At 32.7% G+C, this 21,335-nt stretch overlaps 4 protein-coding genes across 4 annotated transcripts in view; 2 read left to right on the plus strand and 2 right to left on the minus strand.

The window, feature by feature from the left end:
* The first annotated feature begins 678 nt into the window (after positions 1–678).
* On the plus strand, positions 679–5,625 carry LOC113396390 (maltase A1-like). Its single transcript, XM_064215210.1, has 11 exons — positions 679–880; positions 1,449–1,628; positions 3,235–3,395; positions 3,506–3,631; positions 3,714–3,834; positions 3,934–4,265; positions 4,351–4,458; positions 4,537–4,788; positions 4,872–4,969; positions 5,109–5,249; positions 5,475–5,625. Exons 1-11 carry the CDS (start codon positions 739–741, stop codon positions 5,551–5,553), a joined length of 1,740 nt encoding a protein of 579 aa, XP_064071280.1. The 5' UTR covers positions 679–738; the 3' UTR covers positions 5,554–5,625.
* A 3,585-nt stretch (positions 5,626–9,210) lies between these two features.
* LOC113398495 (maltase A1-like) lies at positions 9,211–13,012 on the plus strand. Its single transcript, XM_064215214.1, has 11 exons — positions 9,211–9,396; positions 9,764–9,943; positions 10,641–10,801; positions 10,912–11,037; positions 11,120–11,240; positions 11,341–11,672; positions 11,754–11,861; positions 11,940–12,191; positions 12,276–12,373; positions 12,513–12,653; positions 12,877–13,012. The coding sequence occupies exons 1-11, from the start codon at positions 9,255–9,257 to the stop codon at positions 12,953–12,955; spliced, it is 1,740 nt and encodes a 579-aa protein (XP_064071284.1). The 5' UTR covers positions 9,211–9,254; the 3' UTR covers positions 12,956–13,012.
* A 1,046-nt stretch (positions 13,013–14,058) lies between these two features.
* Positions 14,059–15,071, minus strand: LOC135193310 (DNA polymerase epsilon subunit 4). Its single transcript, XM_064215102.1, has 2 exons — positions 14,666–15,071; positions 14,059–14,281 (listed from the first exon to the last, which is right to left on the minus strand). Exons 1-2 carry the CDS (start codon positions 14,969–14,971, stop codon positions 14,138–14,140), a joined length of 450 nt encoding a protein of 149 aa, XP_064071172.1. The 5' UTR covers positions 14,972–15,071; the 3' UTR covers positions 14,059–14,137.
* Positions 15,072–16,105: 1,034 nt separating this feature from the next.
* LOC113396413 (uncharacterized) overlaps positions 16,106–21,335 on the minus strand; it is a 41,774-nt gene continuing 36,544 nt past the window's right edge. Inside the window, exons 3-4 of the mRNA XM_026634330.2 lie at positions 18,414–18,614; positions 16,106–17,133 (exon numbers count right to left, since the gene is read on the minus strand). Of these exons, the coding sequence (XP_026490115.1) occupies positions 16,942–17,133; positions 18,414–18,614 (393 nt within the window). The 3' untranslated portion in view covers positions 16,106–16,941. The remainder of the gene's footprint in view (positions 17,134–18,413; positions 18,615–21,335) is intronic.

The following is a 21,335-nucleotide window of genomic DNA, read 5'->3' on the forward strand; positions in this document are numbered from 1 at the left end:
TAGCAACACTTTACATTTACAAAAAGAAAATAAATTACGATTTAATCGGTCGTGTTCAGTTTTCCGGCGTCGGCTACTTAAATTGGAAATATCTATTTATATCAGCAATTGCAATAAATTAATAATATATCGTTGTTTATCCCGTGAAGTTCTGAAGAGTAAGAAGAACGTTTCGGTATTTTTTTGTTCTGTATACTGAACCAAAGTAATGATTTAATATTCGTAGGCCGAATAAATCGAATAGCTTATGATAGAACCGTTGAAAAAAAATTGAAAAACCAGGTTCAGGGGAAAATATTCAATATATATGTAGCTCATATCTGTAATGAAATAAATAAACTTATGTTTATGTTATTATATTTGTTATTTATATAATTGAAATGAGACTTTTTTGGAACCCTTTGATAAACCCAAAATACACCACGACCAAGAAAAAACACAAATAAGACCGACCGACCTACTATGAATTTTACAAACACACGTTTATTTTTATAATAATTAACATTATACTTACGCATATTGGGTATTTACCTAACTTGAAAGATAAGAGGAGCACTTAGCTCGTAAGAGTCAAGATCATAACAATTTGCAAAACAAACAATTCAAATTGCATTTGATCATTATCGTCAATGGGTACTTCTGTAGCTTAGTTTTATATTAAATGAAGTGTTGGGAGCTGCCGGTTTCATTGTTTAGTCGGCATTGAGAAATAAACACGTCGCCGGGATCCTAATCGTAATGCGTGTAGCGATCCTTTTGTTGTTCGTGGCGACCGCCGCATCGGCGGTGGACTTGGACTGGTGGAAAACTGCTTTAATCTACCAAATTTATCCGCGTTCCTTTAAAGACAGCGATGGTGACGGCATCGGTGATCTCAATGGTGAGTTGTTGTTAAAGTACATCAAGTACGTCTACTTATTTAAAATAAAGCAATTTGCAAAATAATTTGAATCATTACAGTAATTGTACCCACATATTAAGGTACTCAACGGAATACAATACACAACTTTTCTTATGCGCGCTTCCAAATATATTTCTGTTCAAAACGTAAATTTGCAGTAGGTACGAAATTGTTAATCGTAATTTTTATCGCATTCATTTTTATTCTCTCTTTATTATTACTTTATTAACGCTTTATTATTATATAACTATTATTTTAAAATAAAAACTTTATCTCGTAAAATAAATAAAAAGAAGTTTTTGTTATAGTCAACATCTTTCCTCATCCGAATAATATGAGTTATTCCTGGGTGAATTTTTAACATCAAACGCATTCATACAAGTCATACAAATAGCTAGTAACTTTACTTTTAATATACTTAGATCGGTAAAATTACGATTCCAAAGCGCTTGTAAAAAGCCTTCTTGAAGTATATTTTGATTTTTGAAGACAGTAATCGATTTGATATTTTCTTTATTATTTAATTGAATTCTTTAATTTCCTTCAGGCATAACTCAGAAACTTCCGTATCTAAAAGAAACTGGCTTTGACGCAATATGGCTATCCCCGATCTACTTGTCTCCGATGTACGACTTCGGTTACGATATCACAGACTACCGTCAAATCGCCCCCGAATACGGAACCATGGAAGACTTCAAAAAGCTCATGAGTGTGGCTAAGAGTTTGGGTAAGATATCTTACTGATTTTTTTACGTATAAAACTATAACAGAACTTACAAAAAGCAAAATGCGCTAGCAAAAAAATTTCTGTTTTATATAACTCTAAATCAGAATTATGTAAATCTGAAGTTTTTTCTTTAGATTTTAGGCTTTCGGTAGGTGTAATTGCTATTCCTGAATAATTATTTATTTTATTGATTGTTTAATTGCATATTTTTATATCATAAAATAAATATATTTAAATATTTTCGCAATTATTTGCCAGTATAGTTATAATGGAACAATAATTATTCTTCCGAACCATTATCCACTATCAGCTCATCTTATTGCGACGTATGCGCGTTTAGTTCATAATCCTTGGAACTGTTTACACTCTTTAGTTCATCACAAATAAAACGTAATGATAGCCTGTGCACAATATATTTATTTTAAAACAAATTTGTAGTTTTCAAATTTCAGTGACATGTTCGTTGTGTTGTATTTGTACATCGTTAGTACAAAAAGTATTATAAAATAAATATACATAAAAGAAACTACCTATACTTATATGCTAGGAACATAGTAAATGACCCATTGCTCGGCTAAGGTATCGTCACCTTTTGAGAAGAAGATTTAAAGCTATTTCCACCATCCATTCCTGCTCCAATGCGGGTTAGTGGATACACATTGTTATGAATCATGACATAGTATAAAATAAAGTCCCTTTCCGCTGTCTGTCCCTGTGTATGCTTTGATCTTGAAAATTACACAACGGATTTTAATGCCGTTTTTTTTTAAATAGATAGATTGATTCAAAAGGAAGGTTTAGATGTATAATACACGTACAATATATTAGAGAAACACTGATAATTTTAGAGGTTTCTAAAGTGATGTCGTAAATAAACACTTGTTTTTTGAGCTTACATTGCAAGCGCTGGCTGAACCCTACGAGATAGATCAATTAATGTACTAGAGTATTGTACACCTTAGAAAGGCCTTCGTAAAAGTCCAGGTTGGTATATGTCTATCTCTTAGGGATAGCCGACAATAACCATTTTTTAACCATTACTTTTTAAGAGGAATAATGGCTTCTTTTCGAAGCGATTTTTAAGCAATACAGTATTAATTTTTATCCAATTATCAATCAAAATCAAACAAATTAAATGCACAATGTTTTTAAGGTTTTAACCTTAAAAACATTGTGCATTTAATATGGACCAATATAGCCATGGTATTTACATGGTATTTACAGCATGTAATTTAAGTTAATATTTTCGAAGAAATTACAGATTTAAAACGCAGGGTCATAGCGGTTTGTATTGTCTAACGACTGAAAAACTGTGAACGTTGTAAGACATTCTGTAATATATTTACTATTAGCATTGCACCCGTGCGGAACCGGGGCGAGTCGCTTGTTTATTATATTAGTAAAAAATAGGAAAATTGTCTATGTCTAAATATTATTGTTTTTAAGTTAAATATTTGACAGTAAGCCAGAAGACTATATTAAAAAAAGTCTATGCCGGATGACTCTGTTATAATATTTAGTAATTAAATAAGACAATAACGTAATAGTGATAATAATACAAAATAGTTTTTTTTATACGCAATATTAAGTCTTCAATTTTTTAAAGGTATTCGCGTTGTACTGGATTACGTGCCTAACCATACGAGCAACGAGAGCGATTGGTTCGTTCGTTCAGCGCGCAGAGAGCCCGGCTACGAGGATTACTACATGTGGACCGACGGTGTCACAGACCCTGAAACTGGCGACGTCAAACCTCCTAACAACTGGGTAACCAATTTTTTATTTACGAATTCCAGATGTTGACTTTGAAACGCTAAAACAGTTTATACGCCGACAGAAATTTAAGTTATTGGAGATTTATTCGAATAATTTTATAGGTGAGCAATTTCCGTAAGAGTGCTTGGGAATTTAACAAAGTACGTGGACAGTACTACTTGCATCAATTTGTCATCGGTCAGCCGGATCTCAACTACCGTAGTGACAGAGTTCAAGAGGAAATGAAGGCACGTATATTTAACTTTTATCTCATTCATGTTGACATGCATTAAATTGATATTAGTTAACCAAATTTAATTACCTTTTTAGAACGTTCTACGTTTCTGGCTGGATCTAGGTGTTTCTGGATTCCGTGTGGACGCCGTCAACAGATTGTACGAAGCTGACCCGAAAAATTACGGAGGACGCTATCCTGACGAACCTGTCTCAGGTACATTACTTTATCTACCTACCTATTAGTAAAACTAACAATAATTTGTTCAACCCTTCTTACGAAAGGTTCTCATTTTTTTTCTTTTTTTTTCTTCAGGAATCCCTGGTACGGTCCCCGACGACTACGAATACCTCGATCACATCTACACCCAGGACATGGACGAAACGTACGAAGTTGTTTACAACTGGAGAGATCTTCTTGACGAATACATTCCAAAACAGGGCGAATATAAGATCATGATGACAGAGGCCTACAGTACCTTGAACAATATGATCCGATACTACGGCACGAAGACCAGAAATGGATCCATTCCCTTCAACTTCAGTTTCCTCGGAGATATCACCAAATCTTCTAACGCTTGGGAAATCAAAACTGTCATCGACAAATGGATGACCTACATGCCTAGCGGAAAGACAGCGAACTGGGTTGTAAGTATAATTTAACATTTACACTGAGAAGATATGGACTTTTGAAGCAATGAGCACTAAAAAACGCATTTTTTATTGTTTTCAGAATGGTAACCACGATCAAAGCCGAATGGGTACTCGTCAAGGAGTCGACCGCGTTGACGCAATGAACATGTTAGCTCTTCTCTTGCCCGGAGTCGCCATCACCTACCAGGTAAATATAACAAACCTTGGGAATGTCAGTGTGGTATAGCTCGTTGGAAACATTGTTATATAATCCAATATATTCAAGGGTGAAGAGATCGGTATGACCGACGGCGAGATCAGCTGGGAAGATACAAGAGATCCCCAGGCCTGCAACACCGACGACCCTATCAACTACTACAAGAAGTCCCGCGACCCGTGCCGCACACCCTACCACTGGGACAACTCTACCAACGCCGGCTTTTCCAGCAACAGCGGCAAACCTTGGCTTCCAGTCGCCGAGAATTACAGGAGTGTGAACTTGGCAGAACAAATTAACGACCCCAAGAGCCATTACCAAGTACGAATACATTCTATCGAATCTTAAATTGTGCTTAAATTAATTGACGTAAAATAACACCATTTTTTTAAAATAAATTACAGTTCTACAAAGACGTCGCAAGTGTGAGGAAGAGCCCGACGGTCAGAGACGGAGACTTGGACACCAGAGCTTTGTCGGAATCTGTTCTAGTTATCACCAGGTTAGCCAACTATACTGGCGTTGTAGAATATCAAAAACGTTTTAATTTTCTCAATTTTTTTGGATTTAATTTCTCATCGAGATATTTATATAATAATGTGTTTTATCACGTATACTTATTATTGATGTTACATCTTCAGGTTACTCCCCGGCTCTCCCGGAGTGCTGGGTGTAGTGAACCTCTCCGATGAAGCGCAGGACCTCGACCTCTCCTCACTGCACTTGTTACCTGCTCAACTGAGAGTCGTCGCTTCTGGCGTCGACTGTTCCGTTGAGAAAGGGTATGTATATACAAAATATGTAATGAAACTAATTACTTTCAATTAATACGACCTATTAAGAATAAAATAATCTATGTCGTTATATATATCACTTGAAAGAGATTTAATGCTTAAACGTGTTTTAAATTTTGTTTCATTCTTGAAGCAAGAATAATTAAAGATAATATTTAAAGTTTTTGTTTACTACATTATGCAATTAATATATATAAAATAATGTTATTTCAGAGCTGCCGTGTCGAAGAGTAACGTGCACGTATCTGCACACTGCGCTCTACTTTTACAAACTGTCGACAACTGCTGTTAATGGTCCCCTGACAAACTCCTTGATGAAATATTGTATATAAAATATCCAAATTAAAACGATGAATTTACTAAAGATTTTTTTTAAACCTTTTATTTTCTAAGGTAAAAATTATAATTTGGAAAAAATATTTTTAGGTATCAGTGGCCGTTGACCTATAAATATAAAATGATTTTTATTTTAACTAATACTTACATTACTGGTTAATTGAAAGCATCGTTAGCTTAGAATAAGCCTAGCTTGTAATATACAGATGAAAAATCAGAACTGAGCATTAAATTTTCAATTTTTAAAGTTAATAGTCTTTAAGGCCAACTAAGTGTCAATGCCAACTGAGATATATTCTAAATTTTTGGAAATTTATCAGGGACTTCCACTGCTTTGTTGCCGGACTCGGAATCGGACATTGATGACGTGTGTAATCAAGTTTGATGATAGTTTTTATTTTTTTGTCTAAAAATCACATATTTGTAACTGAGGAAGCGTGGTATGAACCATCCAATGCCACTTTCGTAAATAGTCTAAATCTAAAAGTTCTTAAAACAGATCGAAAAATGACTTTCTAGATTACTCTATGGGCTAGAAATGACATCTATAACCTATAGATATTAGATACAAAATGATCAAAGAAATATTTATTATTTAAGATAATATACATAGAGTGCAGCCTCTCTTTTATTACCGTTGTCACCCGTTTGGAATTATAGACATTGGAAATATCTGGTCATGGACGTAAAACGAGTAAGTTTCAATTGACTACCAAGTATAATTACAATTAATTCAAGTGGCTAAGCCATCCACAATATGCTATTTGACTAGTTTTTTAAATGCATTTTATATTATTTAGTAGAGGTTAAGGAACCCAGTAAAAGATTTTTTTCTAATTCTAGTACATATTTGCTGAAAAATATCAAAATAAAAATTCCATATTTAAATAGCGCGCGAAAATGCGACTGACAATATGGCGCTGCAAGGGGGTCGGTGACGTCACTTGCCTGTATTTTAATCTGTGGCACATATAATCCACATACAGTAGGCAAACGAGGTTAATAAGCAAGTGACGTCATCATAAGCCCGACCAATCGAGAGCGTTTTGTGTCACGTGACAAACGTTTAAAAATATGCATTTTTATTTATGGATTTTTAAATATATTAATTATTATTTTCAACTTTCGTTGATAAATAACCATTTTTAAACTCATAATATATACTGATTACAATAATTGACACTTTATTTTTCGCATTGTCAAATAGCCTATTTGTATCCGATGTAGTTTTTGAGGTTATAATGTCATGCTTCAAACAGGAGGAGGAAGAAGTTTTGAATTAAGTACTTTACGGTATTAAGAGCCGAGATAGCCCAGTGGTTAGAACGCGTGCAACTTAACCGATGATTGCGGGTTCAAACCCAGGCAAGCACAATGAAATTTCATGTGCATCCACCAACTCGCATTGGAGCAGCGTGGTGGAATATGCTCCAAACCTTCTCCTCAAAGTGAGAGGAGGCTTTAGCCCAGCAGTGGCAAATTTACAGGCTGTTAATGTTAATTAATATAACAACCGTCTATACTACAATAGCGTAATCTTCAAAAATACAAAAAAGTTGTTTGGTTATAATGCCATGACAAGAATATCAAAGAATAGACAAGATCACTTGACATGACGACCTCAGTGTGCACCGGTTTTCAAGGGTACGCCACTTCGAGGTCCCGGGTTCGATTCCCGGCCTAGTCGATGTAGAAAAAGTTAATTAGTTTTCTATGTTGTCTTGGGTCTGGGTGTTTGTGGTACCGTCGTTACTTCTGATTTGATCTGACATTGGGTTCAGAGTAATGTATGTGATGTTGTTGTCCAATATATATTTTCTAATTAATATATACTTAGCATGCTATGATGAGTGCTGAATACACGAATAAAAGCTAAAATATTTTCTAATGAATTCTAAGTATAAGTCATCAGTGTTCTCACCAGTGATAGCCAAGAACGTGTTTCACGAACTTAGCGAACTTGACTTCCGAAAAGTTACGATTATCTAAAATAAGTGATAAAGTCTCATTCATCATATGTTGTCTATTATATTGGTTATAATAATGTGAGTATAATGAGACATCCACGCTTTGTTAAGACTGACAAGGTAAGCTCGGATAATAATTTTTCCCCATTAATCTCAAGAATTTTAATACATACATACATACATACATAAACAGCCTGTAAATTTCCCACTGCTGGGCTAAGGCCTCCTCTCCCGTTGAGGAGAAGGTATGGAGCATATTCCACCACGCTGCTCCAATGCGGGTTGGTGGAATACACATGTGGCAGAATTTCGTTGAAATTAGACACATGCAGGTTTCCTCACGATGTTTTCCTTCACCGCCGAGCACGAGATGAATTATAAACAAATTAAGCACATGTAAATTCAGTGGTGCCTGCCTGGGTTTGAACCCGAAATCATCGGTTAAGATGCACACGTTCTAACCACTGGGCCATCTCGGCTCATTTTAATAGCAATATTATAACTTTCAGCATCGAAATCATCCAGATTGCCAGTTATGCCTTTAATACAAGATAATCGCTAGTCCATCAATTAATCCTCTTCTTACACGGTTAGGTTCTAGTCTTTTAGCTGGCAGGGTTAGTAAGTTTGGTTAGGTAATCTATCTGTAGTTCGAATATGGGTGGTGTGTTATTATCTAATTCATCTTCATTATAATATTCATAATATCGTCTCTGGTTTTCCGCTGCACTAATTGCTAAGTGCGTCCACGGCTTGCACTCGTGCACGTAGATCACGATATTTGATAAAACACTTGAGAGTATAAGCAGTTGAATTGGGTCATCCTGGAGACGATTCATGATTCTGGATGTATCCGGCACTGCTTCAAGTATCCTACAGACTCCGCCAATTACGTTTACGATATCTGGAGGATTTAAAAAAAAAGTTTCTATTAACGCTTTAATTTATTACTAAATATAACATACAGGTACCTGCCTTCATCTTAAGAGACAATACTACTCGTTTCTAGATACAAACTGAATGCTGAATATAATTATTTCGTTAAAATATGAAATTGTTAAAATGCTAATTTCTTTGATTAAGTAGGTTACACGTATAGAACTGAGTCCTCCCTTATGTGCTGCACATAAAACCAACATAGAAATATTTATGCCGGTATCCATCGTTTATTAGCAGCAATCTTAATAATATAAAAATAAATAACAGAAGAAATATATAATATCGTTGTTACGGAAACCAGCAAACTCTACCCTACCCTACGGGAGGCAGGTTAGGTTAGCGCCAGCGAATGCTATTTACCCGTTTACTGCATTTGGAGGAAACGCGATAACGCGCTTCATTGGGCGTAAACACACCAATAGATACGGCGCGTATAAGAAATAATTTAAATTGAAATGAGGCTGTAAGAAAGTTTCAAGACATTGCTTAAATTATAATTATTATATAGAAATGAAATATTTAGTTGGGTAATTACGTACCTTACTTGAAAGATACGAGAAGTACCCACTTCGCTCTTAAGAGTCAAGATAATAACAAATTGCAAAACAAACAATTCAAATTGCATTTGATCATCATTGTCAATGGGTCACTACTTGATCTCAGTTTTATATTAAAGGAAGTGTTAGGTGGTGTCGGCTTCATTGTGTAGTCGGCATTGAGAAATAAACACGTTGCCGGGATCCTAATCGTAATGCGTGTAGCGATCCTTCTGTTGTTCGTGGCGACTGCCGCATCGGCGGTGGACTTGGACTGGTGGAAAACTGCTTTAATCTACCAAATTTATCCGCGTTCCTTTAAAGACAGCGATGGTGACGGCATCGGTGATCTCAATGGTGAGTAATTATTAAAGTACATCAAGTAAGTTACTTTTCTCTTTATTTAAAATAAAGCAACTTGCATAAGTAATTTAATTAATTACAGTAATCGTCCATCCGCTACTAGTCCATTTACATTTCTCGCGTGTCCTTTAAATATATTTAAGTTCTAAATAATTGATATTTATTTTGATAGCAATTGATAATGTTACTTACAATTTGCTTAGGAGCATCGTAAAGTTTTATTATGTTTCAAAAAACTGTTTCCCGTAAAACAAACATATTCTTACACTCATTTTGAAGTAAGATCTAAACTTCCAACCATATAGTTAAGCAATATTCGACTATTTCTTCTTTTCTCTAAGGGCACTTAAATTTTCTTCAGGCATAACTCAGAAACTTCCTTACATAAAAGAAACTGGCTTTAACGCAATATGGCTATCCCCGATTTACCTGTCTCCGATGTACGACTTCGGTTACGATATCACAGACTACCGTCAAATCGCCCCCGAATACGGAACCATGGAAGACTTCAAAAGGCTCATGAGTGTGGCTAAGAGTTTGGGTAAGATATATTATTGATTTTTTTAAGTCTAAGCAATATCAGAACTTAGGATAAACTAAATTAATAAGCAAAAAAAATCAGAGGTATATATTTTGAACATATTCAATGTATAGCTTTTAAAACACATACCTACATTGTCAAAACTAATATATAATTTAAAGGCGAACTTTTAAAATACAGCTTTCAAAAAACTTGCAATCGGTTAGGTGATGTCAATGTGCATGTATACGTCATTCTTATGTATTAGAAATTATATTTACGTAATATTTATAAACATGGGGCCGTTTCTAAAAATTCATAACAGTTATGATACGTTCCATACAACTCCAATCCATGTCAACTGTAAAATACCTATAGGATCGGAATCAAACCGATGTGAAGTTATGAATCTTGATATAAATTCAAATATATATCCATTAACAAATATAAAGTAACTTTTATTGTTTATATGTTTAACTAAGACACTAAGCACGAGTGTTACTTAAACTTAAGCACGCCGATAATATTTTTTTTTAGCGATGAGTGAATAGAAGTGAATAGAGCTATACCATATTAAAACGTAACGTCGAAACCAAATATAATTATTAACTTTTTTGTTAATATGATAATGTTTCGATTCGATTTAGATAAAGTGACAATATGTTAATAGAATTTCAGTCTTACATTGTTTTCAATCGAACCATTCCTACTTACGAAGGTGTTCGCGTTGTACTGGATTACGTGCCTAACCATACGAGCAACGAGAGCGATTGGTTCGTTCGTTCAGCGCGCAGAGAGCCCGGCTACGAGGATTACTACATGTGGACCGACGGTGTCACAGACCCTGAAACTGGCGACGTTAAACCTCCTAACAATTGGGTAACCAATTTTTTATTTACGAATTCCAGATGTTTACAAACAGACTCAAAAAAAGTTTATACTCCCACAGAAATTTAAGTAATTGGAGATTTGTTCGAATAATTTTATAGGTGAGCAATTTCCGTAAGAGTGCTTGGGAATTTAACAAAGTACGTGGACAGTACTACTTGCATCAATTTGTCATTGGTCAGCCGGATCTCAACTACCGTAGTGACAGAGTTCAAGAGGAAATGAAGGCACGTATATTTCACTTTTATCTCATTCATGTTGACATGCATTAAATTGATATTAGTTAACCAAATTTAATTACCTTTTTAGAACGTTCTACGTTTCTGGCTGGATCTAGGTGTTTCTGGATTCCGTGTGGACGCCGTCAACAGATTGTACGAAGCTGACCCGAAAAATTACGGAGGACGCTATCCTGACGAACCTGTCTCGGGTACATTACTTTATCTACCTACATATTAGTAAAACTAACAAGAATTTGTTCAACCCTTCTTACGAAAGGATCTCATTTTTATTCCTTTTTTTTTCTTCAGGAATCCCTGGTACGGTCCCCGACGACTACGAATACCTCGATCACATCTACACCCAGGACATGGACGAAACGTACGAAGTTGTTTACAACTGGAGAGATCTTCTTGACGAATACATTCCAAAACAGGGCGAATATAAGATCATGATGACAGAGGCCTACAGTACCTTGAACAATATGATCCGGTACTACGGCACGAAGACCAGAAATGGATCCATTCCCTTCAACTTCAGTTTCCTCGGAGATATCACCAAATCTTCTAACGCTTGGGAAATCAAAACTGTCATCGACAAATGGATGACCTACATGCCTAGCGGAAAGACAGCGAACTGGGTTGTAAGTATAAATTCACATTTAGACTGAAAATATATGGACTTTTTAATGAGCACTAAAAAACGCATTTTTTATTGTTTTCAGAATGGTAACCACGATCAAAGCCGAATGGGTACTCGTCAAGGAGTCGACCGCGTTGACGCAATGAACATGTTAGCTCTTCTCTTGCCCGGAGTCGCCATCACCTACCAGGTAAATATAACAAACCTTGGGAATGTCAGTGTGGTATAGCTCGTTGGAAACATTGTTATATAATCCAATATATTCAAGGGTGAAGAGATCGGTATGACCGACGGCGAGATCAGCTGGGAAGATACAAGAGATCCCCAGGCCTGCAACACCGACGACCCTATCAACTACTACAAGAAGTCCCGCGACCCGTGCCGCACACCCTACCACTGGGACAACTCTACCAACGCCGGCTTTTCCAGCAACAGCGGCAAACCTTGGCTTCCAGTCGCCGAGAATTACAGGAGTGTGAACTTGGCAGAACAAATTAACGACCCCAAGAGCCATTACCAAGTACGAATACATTCTATCGAATCTTGAATTGTGCTTAAATTAATTGACGTAAAATAACACCATTTTTTTTTTAATAAATTGCAGTTCTACAAAGACGTCGCAAGTGTGAGGAAGAGCCCGACGGTCAGAGACGGAGACTTGGACACCAGAGCTTTGTCGGAATCTGTTCTAGTTATCACCAGGTTAGCCAACTATACTGGCGTTGTAGAATATCAAAAACGTTTTAGTTTTCTCAATTTTTTTGCATTTAATTTCTCATCGAGATATTTATATAATAATTTGTTTTATCACGTATACTTATTATTGACGGTATATCTTCAGATTACTCCCCGGCTCTCCCGGAGTGCTGGGTGTAGTGAACCTCTCCGATGAAGCGCAGGACCTCGACCTCTCCTCACTGCACTTGTTACCTGCTCAACTGAGAGTCGTCGCTTCTGGCGTCGACTGTTCCGTTGGGAAAGGGTATGTATAGAAAATATGTAATGAAACTAATTACTTTCAATTAATACGACTTATTAAGAATAAAATAATCTGTGTCGTTATATCTATCACTTGAAAGGGATTTAATGATTAAACGTGTTTTAAATTTTGTTTCATTCTTGAAGCAAGAATAATTAAAGATAATATTTAAAGTTTTTGTTTACTACATTATGCAATTGATATACATAAAATAATGTTATTTCAGAGCTGCCGTGTCGAAGAGTAACGTGCACGTATCTGCACACTGCGCTCTACTTTTACAAACTGTCGACAACTGCTGTTAATGGTCCCCTGACAAACTCCTTTTTGATAAAATATTCAAATAAAAATTATATATATAATAATGAAACATTTTATATTTGTCAACCTTTCTATTTATATTTAAAATGATGCTATCATTATTCCTAATGGTGAATAAATTGCCGCATCTAATTAAAATAAACCAGGATATTTGAACTGATCATTCAATATACAACAAAGCATGTTCCAATTTGAGAGATGATCTTTAACATAATCTAATTTATAATAAATTTAAATTGGCATTTGAATTTAATATACATAGTTGCTTCATTTACCATTTTTTTACAATTCTCACTATATTTTTTATAAGTCAACACTGATCACTAGCTAGTGATCTGGCTTCAATTCATATTTATGGAATCAAAAAATTCAACATAGAATTTAATCAGTAAAAAGAATGCAAAATCAAAATATACTTTATTCAAGTAGGCTTTTACAAGCACTTTTGAATCATCATTTAACAAAGTATTTAAAGTAAAACTACCACCAGTTCGGAATGTAGATTCTACCGAAAAGAACAATAATAATAATGTGAATAATAACTTCGTTAAACTTAGTTCTTTTGTACCTGCAATAGGATATTTGTATTTCATCTTGAACATTAATTTACTTTTATCAGTTCAAAAGCAATATTTTACATAGACATACATAAGTGCATATGTACAAAACTCTACCTTATACTTTACGCTTATTGATCAGACATCTTTGCAAAAACATGAATATATAATAAAGGAAACTTTTCCAATCTCTGACTTAAGAATAATAAATTAATCTAAGAAATATATACAAATAACACTATCACATAGATAAAGGAACACAACGCAATATCTATGCAAGTTCAGTTTATTTAAAAGATTCATATTATTTACCTACGCTAGCTAAAGTAACTGCCCTGATAGTAGTAGCTCAGTTACACTTAATTTATAGATGATATAATTATTGGGATATAATATTTGAGTTTAGCCACCGTGGCTAAAATTCAACCCAAAGGTAATTAATATTGATTTTTAGTAGTTAAATTTATTAACATTTTAAGTATTTTAAGCCTATATACTTTATAAATTAATAAAAATACTATTTATATAGCCGACCTTAAATGATTTATTCATAAAATATTTACAATTTTTTCCTTATTTTAATTAAACGTATCAATACAACTAGTGCCTTCAAAAGTCCATAGCACCTTCCAAGAAACAAAGGCAGTCCACTTTGTTGATAACTACATCCAGGTCTTTCTTGGTTATTGTTTTCCTTTTGTGCTGGGTTGTGTATGTGAATGTTTCTTTTGCGATTGTTTCTAAAAACATCTCCTGAAAAATTTGCAATTTTTAAATGTTTAATGCTGTAATTATTTTTTAAATTCAAATGAAGATTAGTTATAAAGAAAAATATTATAAGGAAATCTCTATTTTCTGTTGCTAATTCTGCAACATGTGAATCCACTTACTCCATAAAAGTTATTTTAATATTCTTTACATATTTAATACTGTTATATTAATTAGTAAATAATCATCCAATTACAGCATGGACCGGTATATACCTTAGTAGAGCACTTATCATAAACTGTTATAGTATAATGCCTAATAATATGAGACTACAACTTATGGTGTAACTTATCAATAACAATTACTCATAATTGATAATTATAAATTATTTGAATATTAGTTCGAAAATTAACGTTGTCAAATACTTACAGTTGCTTTTGTGACTAAGAAAACTGCTTCGGCGTTTACAATGTTCACGTCTGGATCCATTTTCATTATGTTTTTTATCCTAGCCATAGGAAGCTTTGTGGAACGTACAATTTCAATCTTATTGGCATTTTGCGGTTTTTTTTCTAAAACGATTGTATCCTCAGAGTTTAAAATCTCAGAATCTTGGATGACACTTTGCTCAGATTCTGTTACTTCTGTTGGGTGAAAATCGTTTTCAAGGAATTGATCAGTGTCTTCTACTATATCGGATAACTCTAACCCTGCGTGATGGTCGTCTTCAGACATAGTTATAAACAGTCAAAATGACAATGAGAAATGAAAAATTGCAAAAAATTGAAAAATTCCAAAAATTGCGCGATTTGGCGCTATTATGAAACTTCACTGTCAGTGTTCAAAGTGACATTGAAGAATTTGATAGATAATAGATATGACTTTGACAGTTTATAGAAAAAAAAGGCTTAGTATAGACTATCAATGTTATGAATATGTGACAACCCTTTTTTAAATTACCAGTATAGAAAAGTAGGCAGAAAGAAAAAAAGAGTATTAAATATGTAATGAGTATATTGGGAATTAATTCTCAATCATTTTTATCGATGTTAGAATTTTATTTTGTGGTTTAATTTTAATTCGATAAATCGAATTTAGAATATAGCTCGACATAGGATGTTTTTATTTATATTATAAATGGTATTATTCAGATAACAAGTAAATACTAATTTATACAAATAGATTTAATTTCACTATGATAAATATACATTACTTCAAAATGTGTGGAATAATGAGATACAATAAAAATATCAAACATTTTCTAGATTTATTTATTCAGAGTTAAAAAATAATTAACCGCTTCGTCTGTGTTGCTTTAACTCTTGATTCATAACAAGCTAACTGGCGTCTCGTCAGGTAACCAGTAGTTAAAGTGCAGCTCAGAAATCGATATTTACACGTATCTTGATTAGTACGTAAAGTTGTCCTGTGTCTGCTCTCCCCGGCGATGTTGGATTGCGATTCCATAGTAATGAGATAAAGGAAATAAATCGTGAACCTGTGTTTGCGCACACGTCGCTTAACTTATAATATCTTCTGCGCACTACATGGTTAGCCGTTGTTGCCAAATTTTGGTAGACTTTTTTATCAAAACATTATTAAAATACTATAATACTTAAACAACGTATGCATTCATTTATAAGGAATTTTACATTGATTAATGCGATTAATATTGACATAAAATTTATATTTAATACTATTTACTAAAAAATTTAAATTCTTATGTCTTATTTATAGTATTATGATTTGCAAACTAATGTGTTGTTTCTATTTTTTAATTACAATAAATATTAAGCAACATGTTTTAACAATATCAGGTAATAGAACAAAGTTGTGTCAAAGGGATTGGTAATGAAAAAAAAAACAAAATCCGTATTAAAATATAATTATCAGTTCGTGTTGAGTATCAAAACAACTATATGCAGTCATGCTTACTATATACAAACTATGTAACAATGAAAATATATTCCACTAAAACTACAATTAATTATTTATTATACAATCGAACGATATTTTTTATGGTATTAACATTTTTTTACAAAACATTAATTACAGTTCAATAATATATATACATATTGTTTATATTAAGCCTCAACACATGTTTAAAATTTAATAATGAAATTAGGCAAGTTTTATAAAGGTACGTAACGGAGAAATGCTTAGTATTAAATATTTTAAAATTGTTTTCGGAATCACAACTTTAATCCTAGTCAAAAAGCCATTTTTAATTCATCTGATGGCAAACATTATATATTTAAATTTATTATAAGTGGAAAGAAGAAAATAATCTGCTATTCGATATTTGAAGTTGTACATCACTTTGAGGTAAAAGATAGCTTTTGCTTTATATTATAATCAATATATTTCGATTTATTAATTCAAATACTATTAAGTTTAAATCATATAATCAGTAAAAATATATTTTAACATTCACATTATCGTTTATTTCTAATTTTAAAAATTCATATACTAAATTACAGTCATCATTTCCAATTTACTTTTAAAAAGATTTCGTCATATAAGGCACATTACATTTTAAACACTTAATCGCTAAGAGTTTTATTCTACACTTTGGAAAAAATATATTTGCAGTGTGGATCATTCTTAGACGTATTTATTTGGATGTTTTTTTTAAATATTTTATAATGATAAGCATGTCATCTCAATTTCAAATTGAAAGGTACATAACTTTTTCTGTTCTTTATTTAATCCAAACATAATAACTTCTTCCAAAGAGGTCGCTTGTGTTGTATAACTGGCAGACCTGCTAGGATGGCGGCGTCAAAAGCGTCCTTTAACTGTTTCCTAGTTTTAGCCGAAGTTTCTACATATACTGCATTAATTTTTGCAGCTAAAGCTCGGGCTTCAGATTCTGTAACTGCGTGCTCTCCACGGGCCTGTAAAGATGAATTAAAAATGAATAGAGCGCTGTCAGATACAACGATTTTAAATATAAATATAAAAATAAAAAAGCTTCTTTGTTGTTAATTCTACCCACGATATAAACTTATCAGACACTGAACAAAAATGTACGTATATTTAATGACTTAATCTAAAATTTTGAATAAATACAACTAGGATGCTAGGTGCGCCTTGCATGAATAAAACATATATAATTTCAGGTAACTGCTACATTGTACACGTAGCAGTTTTACCCTTTATATTTTTTTAAACAATAAGTGCTTGAGAATAAAAAAAACTAAACTAAATTCTTAGCACGTAGTCATGTTATTATAAACTTATGTTTGAACGCCCGCATTGTCGAGCCGTCATAAATTCGTAAACGCCAATGTTTAAGATAAGAACGTATTTTATATTATGGTTGAAATTTATGTTTAATTTATTATTACAAATAATAATTTATGTTAATCTTCAACTTTTTTATATATTTTGTCACCTACTACACAATATACGTACGTATGTATGTATGTAAGTATGTAACATTACAGAATTTACAATAAGCTTATATTTATTTTAAATTTTCATGCTTGTATTTTACTTAGACCAATTAAAAATATTTTATTTGTTTGAAGTATTATTTATATCGTACACCGTACGTATCGTGCACCGTGTATAATAAAGAATGCGTGGAGCCATAAAATAGCACAAATTTTAGAATAATATTGACATGACTAATCGTACACCTTGAATTATTTTTATACTATTACATCATAATATGAAATTGCTGCCGACAAATCTCAAAAATTGATAGCAGTGTGCTAAATAAAACAATATAATAAATAAGGTCTTAATCTGATATTTTTTTTGACGTGAGATTTGTGATACTTAATCAAAAAAAAAAAAAGGTTTAGAGTCAGTGATCGATCGACAATATATGTATATAAGATTCAGACGAAATTATAACACTTCTCTCTTTTCTAAACCGGGTAAAATCATTTTATTTATATAACTGTTCCACAATGTATGTATAGGTAAATGTGTTTGGTATTATTAATATAATCGTTTATTTTTAAACGGACATTATATAAACTAAATTTCATTTTAGTAGGAAGTATCATTATCGTCATGTGTTTGGCGAAACTAAAGAATAATCATATTTCTAATATATCTTGATGCTAAATTATGTTGCGTCAATTTTAAGGTTTTTTTTTTTAATATAAGTGTAAAGATTTATATACAAAAATATTTAATACGAAATTAATACTGTTAAAAGTACCTTTAAAGTATGTATAACACGTCCATCAAGTGCCAAGTCGCTTTGCGTACCAACGAGCACTAAAGGCGCGTCCACACTAGCGACTGCACGCGTCCACCGTTCGGCAACCGACCGGAACGTTTCCGGTCGCACCACGGAGAAGCACAGCATAAGCACATCCGTACCGGGGTAACAGAGGGCTCGGAGCTCGGACATGGAGTCCTAAAAATATAAAAAAAATGTTGTCTTTTTTGTATTTTGTAATAAAAATATTATACTACCTATTAAACAAAACACAGGAATTTAAAGACGTCCGATCATAGACAAATACAGATGTGTGTATAAAAAGTATTTAATAAAATATATAATTATTTTTTTAGATATATCCTATAAACAAGATACTTTATAAAATATTAATGAATATATAATTAAATTTATACATTTTATATGTCAATTACACAAATTGTACATTATGTATTATGTTTATACTTTTCATTTCACCACCTCTCCATCTCATTCATTGCAAAATTCTATTCCTATAGTTGTCTGGAAGATATCGGTACCAAGCGATGTTTTTGTCACTATTTAGTTGTCTTATTTTAGTACTAAGTACACTTTATACTGATTATTGTTACATGGTCTAGTATAGACCCTACTCTAAGATAGCTTTATGGTCAACTAATAAAAAACAATAATATTTAGACATAGATAATTTAACGACTTTTTACTAATTGTTATAACAAGCTACTTTAAATCTATATATACATTTTTAGATACTTTATTTTTCTTTCACCTTCATCAATTATAAATATGTCTTTAAACTTGTAATAAGAATGACTGTACCTATAAATATGTCATAATGAATCATGGTTTGTTCGAATTGTATTATACAAATAACATTGAGTTGTTTAGACAGGAAGTGCTAAATTGACTTATCCACAGCGCACGAACTCATCAGTGAAAGTTGGTCTGGACCAACTAACAATATTTAAATCTTGCTTTTAGAAGTTACACAATATCAAACACTTATATTTGGTTGTTTCATGACACAATCAGCAACTCTAAATGTATACCGATATTATTATCTTAGATATAAAAATTATTATTAACATATACTATATTCCAGATAAAAAAGAATTTATGGTCTTTGGATTTATTTATTTTAGAGTGCAAAAAAGATCCATCGGTATGTCTCCAATCATCCATCCTTTATTTATTAGATAAATTATATGTTTTTTTTTCCCTACAAGTCACTATTAAGATACAAATCTTTCCGATTTCCTTTGTTTAGATCTTTACTTAGTGGCGTATTGTCAAATAATCTAATCACATACATTAAAATGATCCTATAAATACTATTATTACTTTTAACTAGGCCTATTCCTAACAATTAGTAATACTGGTATTTACTAGTCTTAAAGGCTATTTCTTTAATATATTAGATATCTAGTAAAATTTCAAACAAATAATAAATAATGGTACGTATATATAGGATTTATTTTGACGTGTTAATAAGGAGTAAGTACTTATTGGCTATCAAGAAAATCTCTCTATTTCCAAACATGTAGTAAATGACAGTAATTTTAATTAATTATTACCCTAATTTAAGGTTTTTTTTAACTATAAGTTTTAGACTTATCTTCATAGTTAACGCCTTTGAACTTACGGTTTAACATTTTAATGGGCAATTATGTTATTCATGTTAAACACACCAGGTGGATTTCAGTTGATATGGGCCAGTGAGTCGAACAAACAAATCTAACCAATGTGTGCAAGGTTAAACCACTCCGAGCAGGCATCTCTGAGATTTAATTTGTTTAATTTTGTCTGTATTATTTATCTCGCGCTCAATTTTTGTTACATGTATGCATATCATACAACAGTGGAACAGTGTCGTGTACGCTCCAAATCTTCATTTTAACAAGAACATATTCTTGCTCATGGGAAATTAAACGGTTTTATTTTGTACGAATAAACGAAATGTTTCTAATTAGGCATACGGACGGCCAATAGGCCAACTATGGCTGTCGAGGGAGCCCTATTATTGGCAGGTTAATATCTTTTACGCGTTTTATAATACAATAAAGCGAGTTGGTGTCCATTAAGGGATTTGGCAGTGTACCTTAATATTTTATCATTTCGACTTTTCTATATTAACCACATTCTGATGTATCAACTGTTTTATTTAAAAATAATAGCACGTAAATATTTTAATTCTACGTAAAGGCATCATCGTTGAAGCTTATTCTACAGTTGTACTTCAAAGCGAGATGATCATATACATGGTACATGGATAGTTACTACATACAACATGCATGTAACAGGTTGTTTTAATGCCGAATTAGAGATGATTAATTATAACAAACTAGGCACATGATAACATTGAGTCAGTGCCCACGATGTTCGATTAGGAACCTATCAATCTTGATTCCTCGCTTTGTCATAAACCAAATAGTGGCGCCTTAACCTTATTACTTCATCCATTTAATAAAATTATATTTATCTATAGTCAAACCACAAGAGGACAAAAGCAAAATAAACAACATTCGACATCGATTTGACGAGACATCATTGGTCAAGAGCTTGAATAATAATAATCTATGATATTCATTACGGATTTGAAAAAATTGCGTTTTGAATGTCGTCGAAACTGTTATCGGAACTTTGAAATTCAATTAAAGTGGATATACATAAGTAGTGAATTGGAATAGTGTTGTATTCAAAATATATTAATATATATTAAATATATTAATCAAGAACTGTTAGTAGTGCACAATATAGGTGAGCTATTATCAAATCGCATGGAATACGTAACTAAGTATACTAAGGTTTGTTTATAATAATTCCTTCCTCAATAGGAATAGACTATCATTATTTTCGTCTATACGAGAATCAATAAGTTTAATAACACTTTTGACAGGATTGTACTTTATAATTGAAGAT

The sequence above is a fragment of the Vanessa tameamea genome, chromosome 6 (assembly GCF_037043105.1).
Source record: "Vanessa tameamea isolate UH-Manoa-2023 chromosome 6, ilVanTame1 primary haplotype, whole genome shotgun sequence".
Taxonomy (NCBI): domain Eukaryota; kingdom Metazoa; phylum Arthropoda; class Insecta; order Lepidoptera; family Nymphalidae; genus Vanessa; species Vanessa tameamea.

Bases quoted from the DNA above. Each gene is read 5' to 3' on its own strand.
- LOC113396390 (XM_064215210.1), top strand. From the start codon at position 739: ATGCGTGTAGCGATCCTTTTGTTGTTCGTGGCGACCGCCGCATCGGCG. The intron at 4,789-4,871 runs GTACGAATACAT...AATAAATTACAG, and splicing joins ACCCCAAGAGCCATTACCAA to TTCTACAAAGACGTCGCAAG. The intron at 5,250-5,474 runs GTATGTATATAC...ATGTTATTTCAG, and splicing joins GACTGTTCCGTTGAGAAAGG to AGCTGCCGTGTCGAAGAGTA.
- LOC113398495 (XM_064215214.1), top strand. From the start codon at position 9,255: ATGCGTGTAGCGATCCTTCTGTTGTTCGTGGCGACTGCCGCATCGGCG. The intron at 12,374-12,512 runs GTTAGCCAACTA...GTATATCTTCAG, and splicing joins TCTGTTCTAGTTATCACCAG to ATTACTCCCCGGCTCTCCCG. The intron at 12,654-12,876 runs GTATGTATAGAA...ATGTTATTTCAG, and splicing joins GACTGTTCCGTTGGGAAAGG to AGCTGCCGTGTCGAAGAGTA.
- LOC135193310 (XM_064215102.1), bottom strand. From the start codon at position 14,971: ATGTCTGAAGACGACCATCACGCAGGGTTAGAGTTATCCGATATAGTA. The intron at 14,282-14,665 runs GTAAGTATTTGA...CAAATTTTTCAG, and splicing joins TCTTAGTCACAAAAGCAACT to GAGATGTTTTTAGAAACAAT.